Below are 17,283 nucleotides of genomic sequence, written 5' to 3' on the forward strand. Positions count from 1 at the left end.
TCACATTAAAAGGTAAGTGGCAATAGCATACATGTGGCATGAGAGTGAAACAAAGGAGCCTGTGAGAGTCTAACAGGGATCCCATCCCAGTCTAGGAAGTGCACTGTGTCTTTCTTTGCTGGGTTATATGTGTGCTCTCAGGGAGGAAGGAGCTGAGCTTACTCAGGTGACAGCAGGTGGCTGGGATTCTTTGTAAGCCAGTGTCTACACACAGTCACATAATCACACCATCAGAAGCCACACACCTAGGCTCTGGAGGAGGGCAGAGAACACAGCTTCAAACAAAGAGTGTGTTCGGGGATTGCTTATCTCAATGGAAGCAGTGAAACAGGAAGGCAATTTAGGCTTCACATGGCCAGTAGAGCTTTATTGTAATAGTCCACATCATCCTCCTAGATGTACTGTGTCCACCCTGTCTTTCATCAGAGTTGACCTGGAGTGACTTCCTTTTTGTCCCTCCCTCCACCAGGTCTCTGGGTTGTCACAACACCAGTGTCTGGCCAAACAAATCTCTAGATGGTCATAGAAGGAAGGTGCAGACCCTAGTTTAATAGGACCTTTGGGCACTGACTTTGGAGGCAAATGAGCCCAGGTGGAAGTCCTGGAAAATAACTTGCTGTCTCAATCCAATTGCCCTCATCTATAAAATGGGGATAAAATGTTTACCCTATAGGACTTTAGGAAAGAATAAAAATCAGAGGGAAAAAAAAGTAAAAATATCCATACATCTCTTAGCTTGATTTATGGCAAGTCATAAGCACTCAGTAAGTGAATATTATTAATGTTGTTACTTCCAGATATTCTGTGCAGAGTCCCTGGGCAGTAGGAGTAGCAAGCACGGTGCAGCCTCTGAGCTCCAGAGGTTACAGAGATAGAGATACCAGCCTCCAGGAGTGGAAGTCTTGACTGCACGCATGCCCAGTGAGAACCCCAACACTGCTCTCATCCTTGGGTCTCTCTCATTAAGTCCAGCATACTGGATGCTGGCAGGCTGGGAGCCTATCTAATCTGAAAAGTTCTGGAAGAAGCCAGAAGTCTAACCAAGTGAAGTCAGAGGAGGATCAAGCAAGTCCTGTGGGTGTAGGTGGGAGGGTAGAGGCTAGGGTGAGGACACAGTTGGCCATGAAGGGATAAGAAGATACTGCTGATCCCAGGGTGCCATCCTTAGGTGGTCAACAGTGCAGCTGAACCCTTGTGTGCTGACTGCGGGTACAGGGGAGACCCTCGAGCCTAACTAGGAGAAACCTAGGAAGAAAGAGGAGCTAGGGACACTCAGGGGAGTGGGTATTCAGGGGACTGTTATCTTCCCTCTGCTTGGTCCAGGTGGGTCCCTCCTGCCCTCACAGAACGCAGGCATAGTTAGACCCTGTTCCCCATATACATTGGCCAACAGCCCCCAGCTCACATTCTACTTTGATCTTCACACTGGAAGGGGTCAATCGGCCTCTACGAGTCATGCTTCGATGCTCTGGGAGCTCATAGGTTTGCCAGAGTCACAGGAAGAATCCATCCCTCCACTATGGAGGTGTCTGGCTGCTGTCCTGGCTGGTACTCAGTTCCTGGGTGCCTGACTTGGCTTCTCTTAGTCTGGCACTGCCTCTCTGCCTCTCGCAGGTTACGGCATCACTAAAACCCTCGACATAAACTTGCCTCATGAACAGCTCAAAACCGTCCCGGGGAGCTCTGCTGGGAGGCTCCCGTTCCCACACCGCCTCTGTGCAGGGATCGATGCAGTCGACTTTATCAGGACCATCAATCCCGGCTTATTAGACAGCCACAGTTCTCCCCGCTCAGAAATGCCTTGTTTTTATCTTTAGTGGAAAATGGCTTAACTTTGAACAAGAATAAAAGTACAAAGGGAACTTTTATGGCTGAATTTTACAGGAGAATGTGCCTCTTCTCAAAATGAGTGAGGGACCAGTCTGGTACAGTCAGGCTTTCTCAAGGCATATAAATAGGGAAGGGTCGGTTACACCCTGGCGGCTCCTCCGACTCTCACGTACCCTGGCCCTTTCCTGGAGAAGTGAGCAGATATGGGGTAGACAGAGGCAGACACCAGAGCAGGTGGGGATGGCAGGCTCTGGGAGCAGAGGCTGTGTTGGCCAGACTCTGGCAGACACGGGGCAGGGGGAGATCACTGGTATGTGAATATAAGAGGCATAGCCATCAGGTAGAGGCTGGGGCTGGTTGTTGGTAAAGTGGCCAGATTTTGGAGCAGAAGCACTTGGTTTGGTCTGAAACAACCCTCCTCCATAGCAGCTCTTGGACGTGTGTTCCTTTGGCAGGACTCAGGATGCCCTGCTGCAGGCAGACTCCTGTCCTCAGTTCAGTGTCCGGCAGTAATGATGGTGGGTGGGACCGGGAGGTATGAGGACATCTCATCTGACATGCTGGTCTTCCTCCCTCCTTTTGCCTCTCCCCTCAGCCCTGTAAGTTCTGCTTCAATGTTGAGATGAAGATAGGAACCAGGAGTATGTGTATCCATTATATGTGTGTTGGGTGCTTTGAAACAGTAGCCTCAGTTTATTCAGCAGATGCTGGCTGAATGAATGCTTGCTGATGGCCAGGACAGGCAGAGCATGCGCAGTTGTGAGCAAGATCTGTGCCATCAAGAAGCTGTGGTCTAGTCATAGGATGGCCAACCATCCTAGTGTGCTAGGGATTCTCAGTGTTGAAACTGGGAGAGTCCTGGGCAGACTTGGATGAGTTGGTCATACTGCCTAGTCACTACTATGGTGGTGATCGGATATATGTGTCTTGTGGCATTTGGTGATGGCCAGGTGCTGGCTAGGAGGAAGAGGAAGTTTGCAAACTATTTCTTTAGTGAGATGTTTTCCGTTCATCACATATTAGAGAGAAGATCCTGAACAATATGGAGAAGACACCTAAAACGATCATTTCCCCTGCCTTCCTCTGTCCCTGCCTCCATGTGACAGGACATGGAGAGCAGGGGAGTGGCTTGCCCAGGATCACACAGCAATTCAGGGCACAGTTGGGTCAGTGCCTGGGTGGGTTTATCCATCCCTTCTCCCCCACAATGCTCTCTCCCTATAAACTAGCCCACCTCGTCTTTCTTATCCTGCCCACGCTTCACCTCTCTACTCTCGAGACCCAGGTTTAGGTTAGATGCTGTGTCTGGAGAAAAACACTGAGGCTGATCATGGGAGGGCCTTGAGTGACTCTCCGGAGAGAAGGGAGGGAGGAAGGATTTAAGGAGCTCAGTACATTTGGCCAGGGGGGATCGCTTAGTTATAGTGCAGAGGGACTGAGAGCTGCTGGAGATGGAACGTGAGCAATTGGGGCCAAAATCCCGGTGAGGGAGAGCAGGAGAAGGAAGGCCCTGCTGGTGAGAGAAGACCTGACTCTCCTTCTAGGGGGGAGGTTTATACAAAAAAGAGCAAGCTGAGATCAGTGGCATGCATGTGAAATTCAGGCCTTATGCAGACACCTTGTCTTACTGCATTTCACGTTATTGTGCTTCACAGATACTGCATTTTCTACAAGTTGAAGTGCTGTGTTATCATGTGATGGTTAGCATTTTGTAGCCATAAAGCATTTTTAAATTAAGGCATGTACATTGTTTTTTTCAGACAATGCTATTGCACACAATATACTATCATGTAATAGAAACATAACTTTAAATGCACTGAGAAACCAGAATATTCATATAACTCACTACATTGCAGTATTTGCCTTATTGCAGTGGTCTGGACTCGAACCTGCAATATCTGCGAGGTATACACGGATAAAATAAATAAACGTGTTGGTTTAATTCCGAAAACCTACTATATGCCAGACTCTGGTTTAAGGTTGGGAGCTAGCACAGTAGCAAAATAAAATCCCTGCTCTCAGGGAAGGTCATTATAGTGGGAGGAGACAGAAATGAACACACACAAATGTGATGTACTCTCCTAGGTGTTCTGTTATGTTCAAAAGGGTTGCCATATAACAGCTGAGTTTGAAAGAGTCTTGCATGTAAAAGTAGTGATCAGTAGAGTTTAGCTTGAAAAACAAACATAACATTTCTGCTCTGCTTGGAGAAAGGTCACCAGGAGATGGATACCAGACATGGCAGCCCAGCCCATCAGGACAGCCATGGCCGTTACCGGGAGAAGTTCAACTTGGAGTGGTTATGTGGAGCTTTAAAAAGGAAAGAGAGGCGTGGAAGGCAGTTAACCCCTAACTCTGAAAAACACTTGGGAAACACCTGAGGCTTTAGATGCTGAGGCTCTGAGAACTCAGAGGCAACCCCTGGAGATGTAGGAACAGACTAGGGTCAGTCTCATGGCTGGTGGAGTTAGTGGGGCAGACAGTTAGCTTGTACTGATATAGTGATCTTATTAGGAGCTGTTCATTACACTTTCAAAAAAGAAAAATAAAGGTCATGTGCTAGTAGTCTGACCATATAAAGTGTTTTTTAAAACTGCAATTAGCAAGTAGGTTGTGTGTTAGTACTTCTATCATTTTCCATTCCTAAGGAAAGGCCAGAAGAATTATTTGACTGTTAACCACCACCTTTTAATTGCTGTTGTGACAGTATTATTCACAACAACAACACGTTTTTTGAAAGGGTCTGATGAGCTTAGGGAGGCATCCCAGCCTTTCTCCTTCATTCAGCCTTTCTCCCTCATCCTCCTCATCTCTTCCTCCCTTCGCTGCAGTTACCTGACCTGGCTCCCTCCACACCTCCTCTCTAGTCACAACACTGTCCCCACCACCCCACGGGCCTTTGCACCTGAGGCGTGCCGGGTGACAAACCTCTCCCCCTCATAGAGCCCTTCCCTGACCACTCCTTCCAGAACAGCTGCCGGGGCACCACATTATCCTCTGACACCACATTCCCTTTCATTTCAGCACTTGAATGAAACTGTATCATTTGTTTGCTGCCATGTTTGCCTGTTTCCCACTTCAGAGCATAAGTTCCCTGAGGACAGGCACTTTGTCCATGTTCTGTTTTAACCCTTAATGCAATACCTGCCTCATGGAAAAAACTCAATAGATTCCATTAAATGCAAGAATGAATGAATTCTATACCAATCTGTTACCCTGGTGGCCTTACTCACATCCTAAGTATGAAGCAGATTTGGATAAAAGCTCGGTTCTTTCCCTTCCCCCACTCTTTTTTTTTTTTTTTTTTTTTTGGTGAGAGAAAAGGAGAGCTGGAAATAGAATGAGAGAAGTTTCTGTAAATTTCTGGTAACCATAGAGACAGTGATTTTAGTTTATTAATCTGCTCTTAAGCAGGCTGAGGCCCCACTGTGATTTCTCCAAAATTGCTCCGCGCTGGTTATCCTGCAGCCTTCCTCATTAAGGAAGAGCAGGCCCATCCCTATCCTGCAGCACTTTAATTACAACGAGCGGAAGCCCTGTGCTATTATGCTCATTATTGCATTATTATGCTCACCTGACTGTACCTCCCACTTTGGAGCAGTGCAACACGGTCACCACCTGAACCCCTGGAACCTTCAGTGGCCAGTGGGGGGAGCAGGCAGCCTCCACTCTGAGCCGAGGACCGAGGTCAGGGCTACAGTTGCTGCTCTCTCCTTTCATTCAGCTGTCCTGAAGATGGGAGCGCAGTGCCCTCTGGAACAGTATTTAGTGTCAGCCAGAGAAGGGCACCAGCAGTGGTTTCCCATCTACAAAGTCAATACTTGCAGGAGAAGGAATTGACATGCCCTTGGGAACCATGACATTCCTTGTTGTCTGGCCTCGTGATGGGGTCTAATTTTATGGTCTCATGTTCCCCTTCCTTTGGAGAGTGGCATGCAGACTTTTGTGATTTTGCCTCATGTCATTTGGATAAGAGACCTCCAAGTGGACCTCCAATGGGTTTCAATGGAGCTAAGGAGGAAATGGGACAGTTAGGGGCAGTCTCTCACCTGACCACTTCTCCTTGAAGGGAGAACCCTGGTGTAGAAGTAAGAAGACCAGAGTTGAGGTTTAATCCTGGCAGCAGACACATGGTGGGGACTTAGCCTCTATGAGCCTTAGCATCTTCATCTGTGAAACAAGGTCTGAATTGTCCTCTATCATGTTGAGACTGCCTCTGGTTTCCACCTGTTTCTGGAGGCTGGATCCGTAAGATGAAAGAGCTATAAGAGAGGCTCTAGGCAGCGTTCCTTCTGGAGTGAGGCAGAGTGGATTCTGGCAGGAGGAGTCTCTGGAAGGAGACATGTTTTTCTCCTGAAGCAGGTCATCTAAGGTCTGGCCTCATTTAAGCACTGGCTGTCATTTTGGAAAAACTAAGATTTTCTTTTGGTTGCATTTCCCATCCTGTTGGATTTAGAAATACTCTGTCATTCTTCCAGTAAACATTTGGTGACAGCCTGCTGGGTTCCAGACCCTGTACTAGGGTCTAGTGATACAACTGTTCATCTGGGAGAGTTGTTGACAAATTCAGACTCTGTAGTGGGGCAAACCGGTTTCAGTGGCTGAGGGCCTGTCTGCTGTACCCTTGGTGATTATCTTAAGTATATCAAAGAGGAGACCCTGGGGGAGAGTATGGACTCCTGAGCTTTCCAGCAAAGCTGGAGCCAAGACATGGGTGGGCCAGCACCTGGGGTGACCCCCGCCGAGTCGGTGACAGATCTCAGAGCCTGGCTGCTCTTCTTTCCAGGTGCCGCAACCTCTCATTCCCCGACAGCCTCCCAGAGGTGAGCATCGTGTTCATCTTTGTCAATGAAGCGCTGTCTGTGCTGCTGCGCGCCATCCACTCGGCCATCGCGCGCACGCCTCCGCACCTGCTCAAGGAGATCATCCTGGTGGATGACAACAGCAGTAACGGTGAGTGCCCGGCTCCCTGCCCTGTGCGGGCGTCTCAGCCTCCGTGCAGGGTTCTCATTTTCTACAGGCTCTCCATGGCTCTCCCTTTTCTGGGATGCTGCCTCCGAGAGGAGAGGTTCACGATGGTTACCACTCTGGAAGATTCAGTCCACAGTTGCGCCCTCTTCACGTTCCGGAGGGGCCTGGTCTCCCTAAGCTTTTCCTCGCTGGCTGTCAACTCTCTCCCTCAACATCCTAGTGCAATATGCTGAGATAAATAGCCATGACCTCCACCCCCTCCACATACACAGTGAGCCTTTCCAGTGACTCTTTTCTGTGAAGCATCATTCCACTTTGCTGTGTGCCTTGGCCTTTGCCTAGAAGATTTTTCATTGACGTTGTCCTGGCAGTGGTGGCGGTGATGGTGGAAGTGTTGATGGTGCTGGTGGTGGTCATAGTGGCGTTGATGGTGAGCATGGTAGAAGATATATATACTGCAATGACAGCCACAGAGCTGTTGAAAGCCTAGCTTCTTTTCTGCATCCCCTGCTCCACATTCCATCTGACCTGAGCAAAGCCCCAGGCGACCTGCAATCCCTTATTGAAGCCCTCACAGCTTTTCTCCCTTTCTCCGGCTACCACCAGGTACCTCTTTCCCTTGGTACATATTCCATGACTTCCAATTTTTCCCATATGTACCATCTCCTTAATAATGGTTTCCAAACGTAGAGACCATGCACTGAGACAGTTTGAGAACCAGTTCTCCTGATAGGAGCTTTAATATGAATGTGCTGCAGATAATACAACCTGGTCACAAGAGCACAGTCATTGGGCTTATGTTATCTTTAGCATTTTCTCTGATGTCAGGTAGTAAATTTCCCAGTGAATCCATTGCTGTAATGAGTTCAGATGAGAAATTTGTATTTTGTTATCAATTAAAGCTGAAACGTATCAGGTAATTGAAATATTTTTAATCTCTATAAGCAAATTTTCTGTTTCATTTTATTATCGTGTAGTAAGAAGTGTAGTGTAGTGTAGTGTAGTAAGAAGGGAATTTTAGAGCCTTCTGAAGGGCCGTGCTTATGAATCACGTGACTCTCATTGTTCCATGGATGTGAAGGAAGGAAAAGGCACCTAGGATGGCAGCAAATAGGCAGAGGAGTTTTAAAGGTGATGGCCTATTGTGAGGGAGACCTCAAGTAGGGAGACCTACCTATATAGCTACCTGCCTGGGTCCAAGGAGTGGATGCTGAGAAAGCTCCCAATCCCCAGTGGCTAACACTACAATTTTGTGACTAGCCTGCTCGTGAACCCTATCTTGCTCCAGCAAGGCCAGCTGTCCTCCTGGCCTCTTACATTGTCAGGAGGCAAGGGGTGGAAGAGCCGTCCTTCCGAGGGTAATGGTATCCCCCAAGTAAAAGGCATCCCCAGGCTCCATCCCACCCCACCTCCTCTCATCACAAAAGAGAGAACAAAGCATCAAGAAGAAGGAAATCTTGGAGTCTTTCATTTCATCCCCATGGTAAAAGCTTTATTATGGCCTGAAGAATGCTGTTTTGTCATTAATTCATGTGGAAAAGAGGGGGAAAATGGAGATTGAGAAATTTAGATAAGGAAAGTGAGCCACATATAGAGGGTTTCATATTTGAATTTAAATGATTTGAACTTAATTTTCTAAATGGTGATAACCATATTTTGGTAAGAGAAGTAATACAGTCAGGACTGGGCAATGAAGGGCTTTGGATGTGGTTTATATCATTGGTTGGGGGAAAGAGACAGCTTGAAGAAGCGAACCGTGTACATCGTAATTGTAGCCATACAGCAAGAAATTAAGGGGCCTGGAGTTGTGTTGGCTATGGGGACTGAGGTTGAGATATGAGCCTGAGAGGTTTTATAAAGGAAGCGTCTATTGGATCTCTTGACTAAGAGAAGGCCAAAGGAGGGCTGGTAAATGATGACTCAGTCTCAAACCAGGGTGACTTAGAGGATGGTGGTCATTCCCAGGATAGGGGGCAGGAGGAAGAGTGGGTGGGTTCTTCATCAGATCAGAGATGGGGGCCTTTTAAACCCAAAGCTCTGGGAAGTATTGAGTTAATGGCATAGTTAAGTACCTTGACTTGGTGATGATTACACAAGGCTACACTTGACAAAATTTCACAGAACTGCAAACACATACCCAGATGAGTGCACATATTACTGAAAAGACCTGGAGAAGCTTTGTGATTTTGGTAATGTCAGCGTCCTCATTTTGATATCATGCTATAGTTGTATAAGATGTTAACATTGGGGGAGGCTGAGTGAAAAGGGCATGGGACCTCCTTGGGTACTTCTGTGTACTTTCCTGTGAGTCTGTAATTACTTCAAAATACAAATCAAGCAAAAACCTTCCCAGAAGATTCTAACCCAGTAAGTTTGAGGCAGAATCTAACCATCTCTGCTTTTAAGAGCATCCTTGACGATTCTGTTACACAGCTCTGGTTGAGAATCTCTGGTTTAATGAATAGGATGTGTGTGTTGAGTTCGAGTGCATGGTGTGAAGGGAAAGAACTCTGAAGTCTGAAGTCCTGGGTTCTAGGACCCTTTCCATTATGGGTGAGTGACCACAGAAGCTTTCCTCAATCTCTCAGAGTCTCAGTTTCTTCCAGTAAAGGGGGATGGTTATCCTCCCTTGCTTACCTCACCTGCCTGACATGGTCAAGGATCTCACTGTGAGTTGAGCAAACATCATCATTACCCCTCCCCAGCCCCGACCTCCGTTCCCAGTAAACTGCCTCATAGCTGGCCAGCCGCACACTGGAGCTCGATAGGAAAGTATGGGGACACAAATGGGGAGTCTTGTACACACATTAAATAAAGCCTTTGGTTGGGAAGAGAGGATGGAAAACTGAAGAAGGGAGAACAAAAGAAATAGAAGTTTGAGAGGATGCCGAGGATAAGGTGTTTAGGAGTCAGGAGGAAGAAGGTTAGATGATAAGAGACAGAGAGGGAATGGCCAAGTGGATCTGGAGGGTAGGCCAGACTCTGAGGACAAAGAGAATTTCAGGAACAAGCCACCTCTGTGACTAAGCCCAAGGCATTCAAAGGGCTCCCCTTGCGGCTCAGCTGGTAAAGAATCGCCTGCAGTACGGGAGACCTGGGTTTGACCCCTGGGTTGGGAAGAGCCCCTGGAGAAGGGAAAGGCTACCCACTCCAGTATTCTGGCCTGGAGAATTCCGTGAACTGTACAGTCCATGGGGTTGCAAAGAGTCGGACACGACTGAGCGACTTTCACTTTCACAGGCTAGTGGAAGGACTCAGAGTCTGGGAAGAAGCCATTAGATCTGAGGGGTGCGGATCATGTTTCCATGGGGTGGAAAAGGTTTTTTTTCTTTTTCCCACTTTCTCAGTGGGAAAGGTTGGGGGTGGGGCTGCAAAAGCCAGATGAAGATGAAGAGCAGCTGGGAGGTAGGTGCTTCCATCAGGGATGTTGACTGTGAAGGAGAATCTGGAGCCAAGAAGGAGCTGGGGCGATGTTTTCCACTAATTAACCATGGTCTGCAGTCAAGACCCAGGATGACACACCCACTCATACCCATACACATGCACCACAATTGAAAGAAAACTTTTAAGAAACAATGGTTAATTCCTATAATGTGCAAAGTGCTCTGATATGCTCTATTATAATTTGGCCTATGTTATTCATTTCTATTGTGTTCTATGGAATGTGATGTGTTACGATGTGTTTCTCTCTCTTTTCCAAAGGCAGATTGTTCTCATGACTCTGATTGCACATTAGAATTGCTTGGAAAGCTTTTAAGAAATCTAGGGGTGTCATGCCTTAGCTCTAGTAATTTAATTGGTCTGGAGAGGGGATATATGAGGCCCTTGGTCTGGGGAGGGTGCGCCTGAGTTCTCTGAGGCCAAGGTGAAGACAGCTTCTGAGAAGGGAGGAGAGGATGGGACCCAGGGCATGGAAACACCCAGGCTTGCCTCTGGGAAAAACAGGCCCATCTTTCCCCCCCTTGGAAAGAGCAGATGGGCTAACAGGAAGGGAGCTGGAGGCAATGAAGGGTTGGCCCCTGTGGGGAATGGGCTGGAAATCTGACCAGTAATGGGTCTCCCTGAGACCAGCCTGCGCTGAGCTCTCAAGGAGGGGTGGCCGAGACATTGAGACTGTGGCTCTTGGAGGAAGGGGGCTGTCTCTAGCCTTAGCCAAGGGCTGCCTGAGGACTCAGCCTGATGGGGAGGGTGCCTCTGGCCGTATCCTTGGAGGACTCCCTCTGGGGCATCAGCCCACTCAGCACCAGACTTTCATTGATTTGACATCAGGCCAACTCAGCTCAGCTAACATTCATAGGGTGCCCAGCCTGGGCCAAGGGTGTGGAGGGAGTGATGGGTTGGATCCAGTCCCTGCCATCAGGGAATCCTGTGATTAAAAGCAAAGTGGGATGAGACATAACAGGACTTGGTTTCTGGTCTCAGTTCTGCCACTTGTCAGCCATGGGCCTTTCACTGTGGTTTTCTTTCGTGCCCTGTGAAGGCATCAGGCTTTGCCCTTCCCTGTCTGTTCCATGGTCACTGAGGACACACAGGATAATGAGGGTGAACATGCTGCAAGCTGCAAAGAGAGCACTAAGGATGAGTTAAAACGAGAGCCGTAAAAACAACAACAATAATAGCTGCCGTGCAGCCCCCAGTTAAAAGCAACCCAGGCTTTTCTTTCTTTGCTGAATCCAGTGTGCCCTGGTGGGAAGAGCCGGAATTCGCATTAGGCCAGCTATTTAGTTCCAGCTCTTTCTAGCTTCTTCCCAGCTGTGTGTTCTTAACCTCTGTGAACCCTATTTTCCTTATCTATAAAATTGAGACATATAATTCTTACCTCTGGGATTGTTTGGAGGCTTGACTGGGATAATGCATGATGGAAGCGATGCTGGTGTTTAAAACTCTAAGTGAAGCCTGAAGCCGGAGAACAGAGCTTTCAGACTGTCTTCCAGGTGGTTGTCACAGGTTCTGTATGTTGGTGCCTCGTGTTCCCCAACTGCCCCCAGGCCCCCAAGGGCACCTTTGCTTTGGGGTCAGGCTTGTGTTTTCACAAACACACAAGTAGGGCAGTCAATCACTGCTTTCTTCATCCACGCCACTCAAGACTTTTGTCTTCGTCCCAGAAGCCAAGGACGGAAGTTTCTGCAGGTGGCCCTCGTGCAGGACTCGGAGTGCCCATCCTTTGGCATCTTAGCAATTTCCTAAACAAGTTCCACTCTTTCAGGGGCTGGCACCTGGGTAGGATGCTGTCAGTCCTCTAAAGTGGCCTCAAACACTTAGGTTTGAGCTTGATTAAAAATATGGAGAATTATACCAGGCACATTTTTGATTCAGGACATTTGCACTTGCTTCTGCTGGTGACGCTAGTGGTAAAGAACCCATCTGCCAATACAGGAGACAGAGGTGAGTTCGACCCCTGGGTCAGGAAGATCCCCTGGAGGAGGGAGTGGCAAGTCACTCCAGTATTCTTGCCTGGAGAATTCCTTGGGCAGAGGAGCCTGGTGGGCTACAGTCCATGGGGTCACAAAGAGTCGGACACGACTGAAGTGACTTAGCAGGCACACACTCCCCCGCCTTTTGGAATGCTTTTACTCTCTGATACTGCACCCCTGGTTCCTTTACCTCTTCAAATGTTGCAGATGGCACCTCATTAAAATGGCAGTCTTGACCTCTGTCACTCTTCATCCCTTCAGTGCTTCTTTTCTTCAACAGTATCCCTCGCCTTCTGATACAATGTACTCACTTAGTTACTCTCCCTTATTTATTTGTACATTTTCCCTCCACTAGTATGCATGTTCGGAGATGGCAATGGCACCCCACTCCAGTACTCTTGCCTGGAAAATCCCGTGGATGGAGGAGCCTGGTAGGCTGCAGTCCATGGGGTCGCTAAGAGTTGGACATGACTAAGCGACTTCACTTTCACTTTTCACTTTCACTCATTGGAGAAGGAAATGGCAACCCACTCCAGTGTTCTTGCCCGGAGAATCCCAGAGATGGGGGAGCCTGGTGGGCTGACGTCTTTGGGGTCACACAGAGTCGGACACGACTGAAGTGACTTAGCAGCAGCAGCAGTATGCATGCTCCATGAAGACAGGGACATCAGTTTTGTTCATTGCTGTTGCTCTGGCACCTACAATGGTGCCTGATTCTTGTAGGTGTTCAGTAAATATTGATTCAGTGAAAGAATGCATGTGGAGTCTGTAGCCTGAGGCAAGGCTTGGAATCTGCACATCAATAAGCACCCTGGAGAATTCTGATACAATGGGACCTTCTGTGGGAATCACAGTTCTGAGGAGCCCGGGACAGCAGGTACTTCAGAGGCTCCAGGGCTGGACTGGCAGTAGGCACTGCGGGGTAGAGTATTTCTTCCTGGGGCGGGGCCCTTGGGACCCTCTCTGCTGCATCCTAGGGAGATGGCAGGAATGGGGAAGGGGTGCAGAGCAGAAGGGGAGCTTCTTTTGCGGTTACCTCGTCATGGCCTGACCTCAGGTCCTATGCATGGAGTCAGATGGCCAACCTGAGCCTTCTCTCTTCCATGTTACCTAGCCCCTGCAGGCGTTCCTGACAGTGGCTGCCCGGCTGCCTGCCCTGCCACTCTGAGGCAATACCTCAAAGCAATGGTTGGAACACAGCTCAGAGCCTCCTGGTTTTAATTACTGTGCTTTTCGGCAAATCCCAATGGGCCAATGTCTTTTGCTGGGGCTACTGAGTGATTCAACCTTTATAGACCTTCAGAGGGAGGGAAGCACCAGGACTTGCAGCTGATAAAATCATCTCTGCCTTTGATTCTTGGCTTTCATTCACTTGATCATTCACTTCATTCATCTGTTCCCTCAACAGGTTTTTAATGGCCACATACTTTGTGCCAAGTACTTTAAGTCACAGCTAAACATTTACCTCCACCTCACCCATCCCACACACATTGTAAACACTCTCATGAGACTCAGGTATGCAGCACTTGGCCCAGAGCAGGCGCTCAATGGACACAAGCCATTTCCAGCTCTCTCACCAGCTGTCCCAGAGTCACCCCATCCCACGATCCAGCCACCCCCACTTCTTTTGCTGTGTTCAGTTTCTCTGTTTCCTTTCTTAACTCATGTCTTCTTTTAATAAACTTGAAAAATCAGGCAGTCTTCTTTCATGCTACTTGAAATTGCAAAATGAATCTGAATTTTGTGACTAAAAGCACATCAAAGCAATGGTGATATCAAATATTCTTTTAAGCATCTCATTCCCTGGAGATTTTGATCAGCACTTGGTTGGCAGTGACTGACCCGGCCTACACCAGCCTGATCCTTATGTTCTTCTCTTGCCTTCCAACAAGAGAATGGCCAATTCCCAGCACCTCACATACTTCAGCTGGGATTGAATTGTCTCCTGGGCAGTGGATATCCTTTGCCCAGAGATCCAGCCTTCTCACTGGCCATGTTTGCTGAAAACCTTCCACATCTTCTGGCAGGAGGAGACTTAGAAGTATGCAGGCCTTGAGATACAGGCCAAGCGGACTCTCCCCCCTGGTGCCTCAGGGTAAAGAGTCTGCCTGCAATGCAGGAGACCCAGGTTCGATTCCTGGGAAGATCTCCTGGAGAAGGAAATGGCAACCCACTCCAGCATTCTTGCCTGGAAAATCCCATGAATGGAGAAGCCTGGCAGGCTACAGTCCATGGGGTCACAAAGAGTCGGACATGACAACTGAGTGACTAACACTTTCCCCCACCACAGTGTCGGGAGGCAGGCAGGCTGACAGGCAAGCCCCAGCCGGCTCTCCGGAGGGAACCAGTATCTACATCAGGCAGAGACTGGCCAGGGCCCCACAGTATGTGAGTGACATAGGCCGGATGGGACTGCGGGTCTCCTGGCTCCTGCCAAGGCTCTCTGCTCAATTCCATGCTGCGTCCCTGCTTGGTCCAGTGGCCAGTCTTTCTGTTGTCTGCACTGTACGTGAACATAGTAGCCCACGGCCAGGCCCCTCAGGCTTGCTCATGGTGACTGTGGGACCTGCTTAGTCGTCTTCTGGGAATGACCCTCATCCCTGCCCCCCAGCCCCTTTGCCAGCTCCGGGCTTCAGGGTCCACTCCCAGGCCACTGCTTCCAGAAGTCTGGCATCACTCTGAACTACTCCCCCTGCTGGCTGGACCAGGTTTGTGCCAGAGACTATTCTAAGTAACTTTTCATAAATTAATCAGCACCCTGTGGCAATGGTAAGGACCATGATTAATATCATTTTCTATAAAAAGGAAATAGGCACAAAAAAGTTGAGGAACGTGTCCAGAGTCACACAGAGGTAGAGTTTGCGCCTAGGCTGTCTGGCCTCAGAGCCTGTCTGCACCCTTGACTGTTAAACAAGGCTGCCTCTGGTGCACCGTGGGTTTCTGACTCAAATTTTTATCCTCATTCTCTTACCTCCATACACTGCACAAAGAGAGATGTTTGGCAGCAGGGTGAGCAAAGGAGGAGGCAAAGAAGGCCCTGAAGAAAAGGTGTGGCCATCTCCTCGGCTGGAGCGCTGCCCTGGGCTCGGTGAGAAGGAGCAACATTGCACAGAAGTTCTAGGCTCAGCGTTGAGAGGTAACAGGTGGAGTTGGCAGCCGTGCTTTAGGTCACCTTGTGAGAGGGAGTCAGCTTCCCATTTCCTTTGAAATAGAGGGAAGATGATATGCTTATGTGTGCACACATATGTGTGCATGTGAACACATGTGGATGAGTGGGTACAAACCTGTGAGTGTGCATTTATTTGTGATCATGTGTAAGTGCTGTGAGCAAGCACATCTGTACCTGGTCTCTTAGTCCGTCTGGGCCGCTGTAACAAAACACCGTGATCTGAGTGGCTTAAACAGTAGGGGTTTGCTTCTCATGTTCTGGAGTCTGGGAAGTCCAAGATCAAGGTGCTGGCAGAGTCAGTGTCTGCTGGGAGCCTACTTCCTGGCTCATAGACAGCTGCCTTCTCTCTGCGTCCTCACATGGCCCTTCCTTGGAGCCTGGGTGTGGAGAGAGCTAAGCTCTGATGTCTTCTCTTCTTCCTATAAGGGCACTAATCCCATTATGTGGGCTCCACCCCTGTGACCTCCTCTAAACCCAATTACCTTCCAACAGACCCACCTTCAGATACCTTCACCTTGGGGGTTAGGACTTGAATATATGGTTCTGGGGGCACACGCATTCAGTCCACAATGCTGGGCTTGTGTGTGCGCATGTGAGCCGAGGTGTGCAAGTACCCACCACTGTAGTTTAGCCCCTTCCACCACTACCCGGGACATCTTCAGAATCCTGCCGAATGACAGGTAATCGTACAACTGTGAATCATTGTTATTTTTAATTGTTGGTAAGAAAATCACAGTGTAGTGACAAAATAGAATCAGAGCTGCCAGCTTGCTTGCCACCAGCTGCTGGGTCCCCCTGCACTCCCCGGAAAGCCCCCATCATCCCTTGGCCCAGAGCCTGCCTAATCATTGTTTAATGTTTCAAAGATGCTGTCCTACACAAGAGATACTCATTCCAGGCTGTAAAAATACCAACAGCTTTGTGTGCAGCTGGAATAATTGCAAAAATTAAAAAAGCAGAGAAAAAGAATGGTCCGACAGTATTGTGCTTTATGGAGCTTAAAGAATCCCATATAGCTAATCTAATTACAGCCAAGACTCAGGCAACTTAAAGGTGTTTATACAACCAGGCACGTGGGCCATCAGCCAGCTCAGCAGAAGGCTGCTTGTCACCACCCACCCCTATGCCTTTGACCAGTGTGACCTCAGGGGCACACCCACATACCCAGGAGCTGATACCCAGCAACCCTGAGATGGAGGCGTGAGTGCGTGCTAAGCTGCTTCAGCCATGTCCCTTTGTGACACTATAGACTGTAGCCCACAAGGCTCCTATGTCCATGGGATTCTCCAGGCAAGAATACTGGAGTGGGTTGCTGTGCTCTCCTCCAGGGGGTCTTCCTGACCCAGGGATCAAACCTGCATCTTCTGTGTCACCTGCATTGGCAGGCAGATTCTTTACCACTAGCGCCACCTGGGAAACAGCTGGTCCTGAATCGTACAAGAGTCCTGGAGGCTCTCACTGTTGCTCCTTATGCCTGGGGCTGCCTCTCCCTGACAAAATGCATTCTTCATCACCAGCCTGAGAGTTACTCTTGGCTGTGATCACAGATTTGTGTCTTCGCATGTCATCCGGCAGCACTCTCCCAAGGACACGGCTTACACGACTCGAGCTCCTGGCTGCTCTGGGCAGACACTGCCCACCCCTCCCTGCCCACTCAGATCCTGATCCTCGGACTGAGTCTGCTTTGGCCAGTGACTGTGGGGGTAGAAGGGAGTCAGATAACTATCTCTGGCAGATTCCATCATGTTAGCGTCTGATCACACCCCACATGGTCCTGACTTTGTGCCCTTCACCAGGGCACCAGCTGAGAGTCATCAGTCCCCTGCAGGGATGCAGCCTTGTTCAAACACTACCCTAGGGCCTGGCTCCGCATCTCTTCCTGGCTAGCCCTCTTCCTTG

At 48.9% G+C, this 17,283-nt stretch overlaps 1 protein-coding gene across 1 annotated transcript in view; it reads left to right on the forward strand.

Moving 5' to 3' along the window:
* The window catches only part of GALNT18 (polypeptide N-acetylgalactosaminyltransferase 18), a 349,951-nt gene that overhangs the window by 177,066 nt on the left and 155,602 nt on the right, over positions 1-17,283 (forward strand). Inside the window, exon 3 of the mRNA XM_043902975.1 lies at positions 6,617-6,783. Coding sequence (XP_043758910.1) covers positions 6,617-6,783 — 167 coding nt within the window. The remainder of the gene's footprint in view (positions 1-6,616; positions 6,784-17,283) is intronic.

Source organism: Cervus elaphus, chromosome 1 (assembly GCF_910594005.1).
Source record: "Cervus elaphus chromosome 1, mCerEla1.1, whole genome shotgun sequence".
Taxonomy (NCBI): domain Eukaryota; kingdom Metazoa; phylum Chordata; class Mammalia; order Artiodactyla; family Cervidae; genus Cervus; species Cervus elaphus.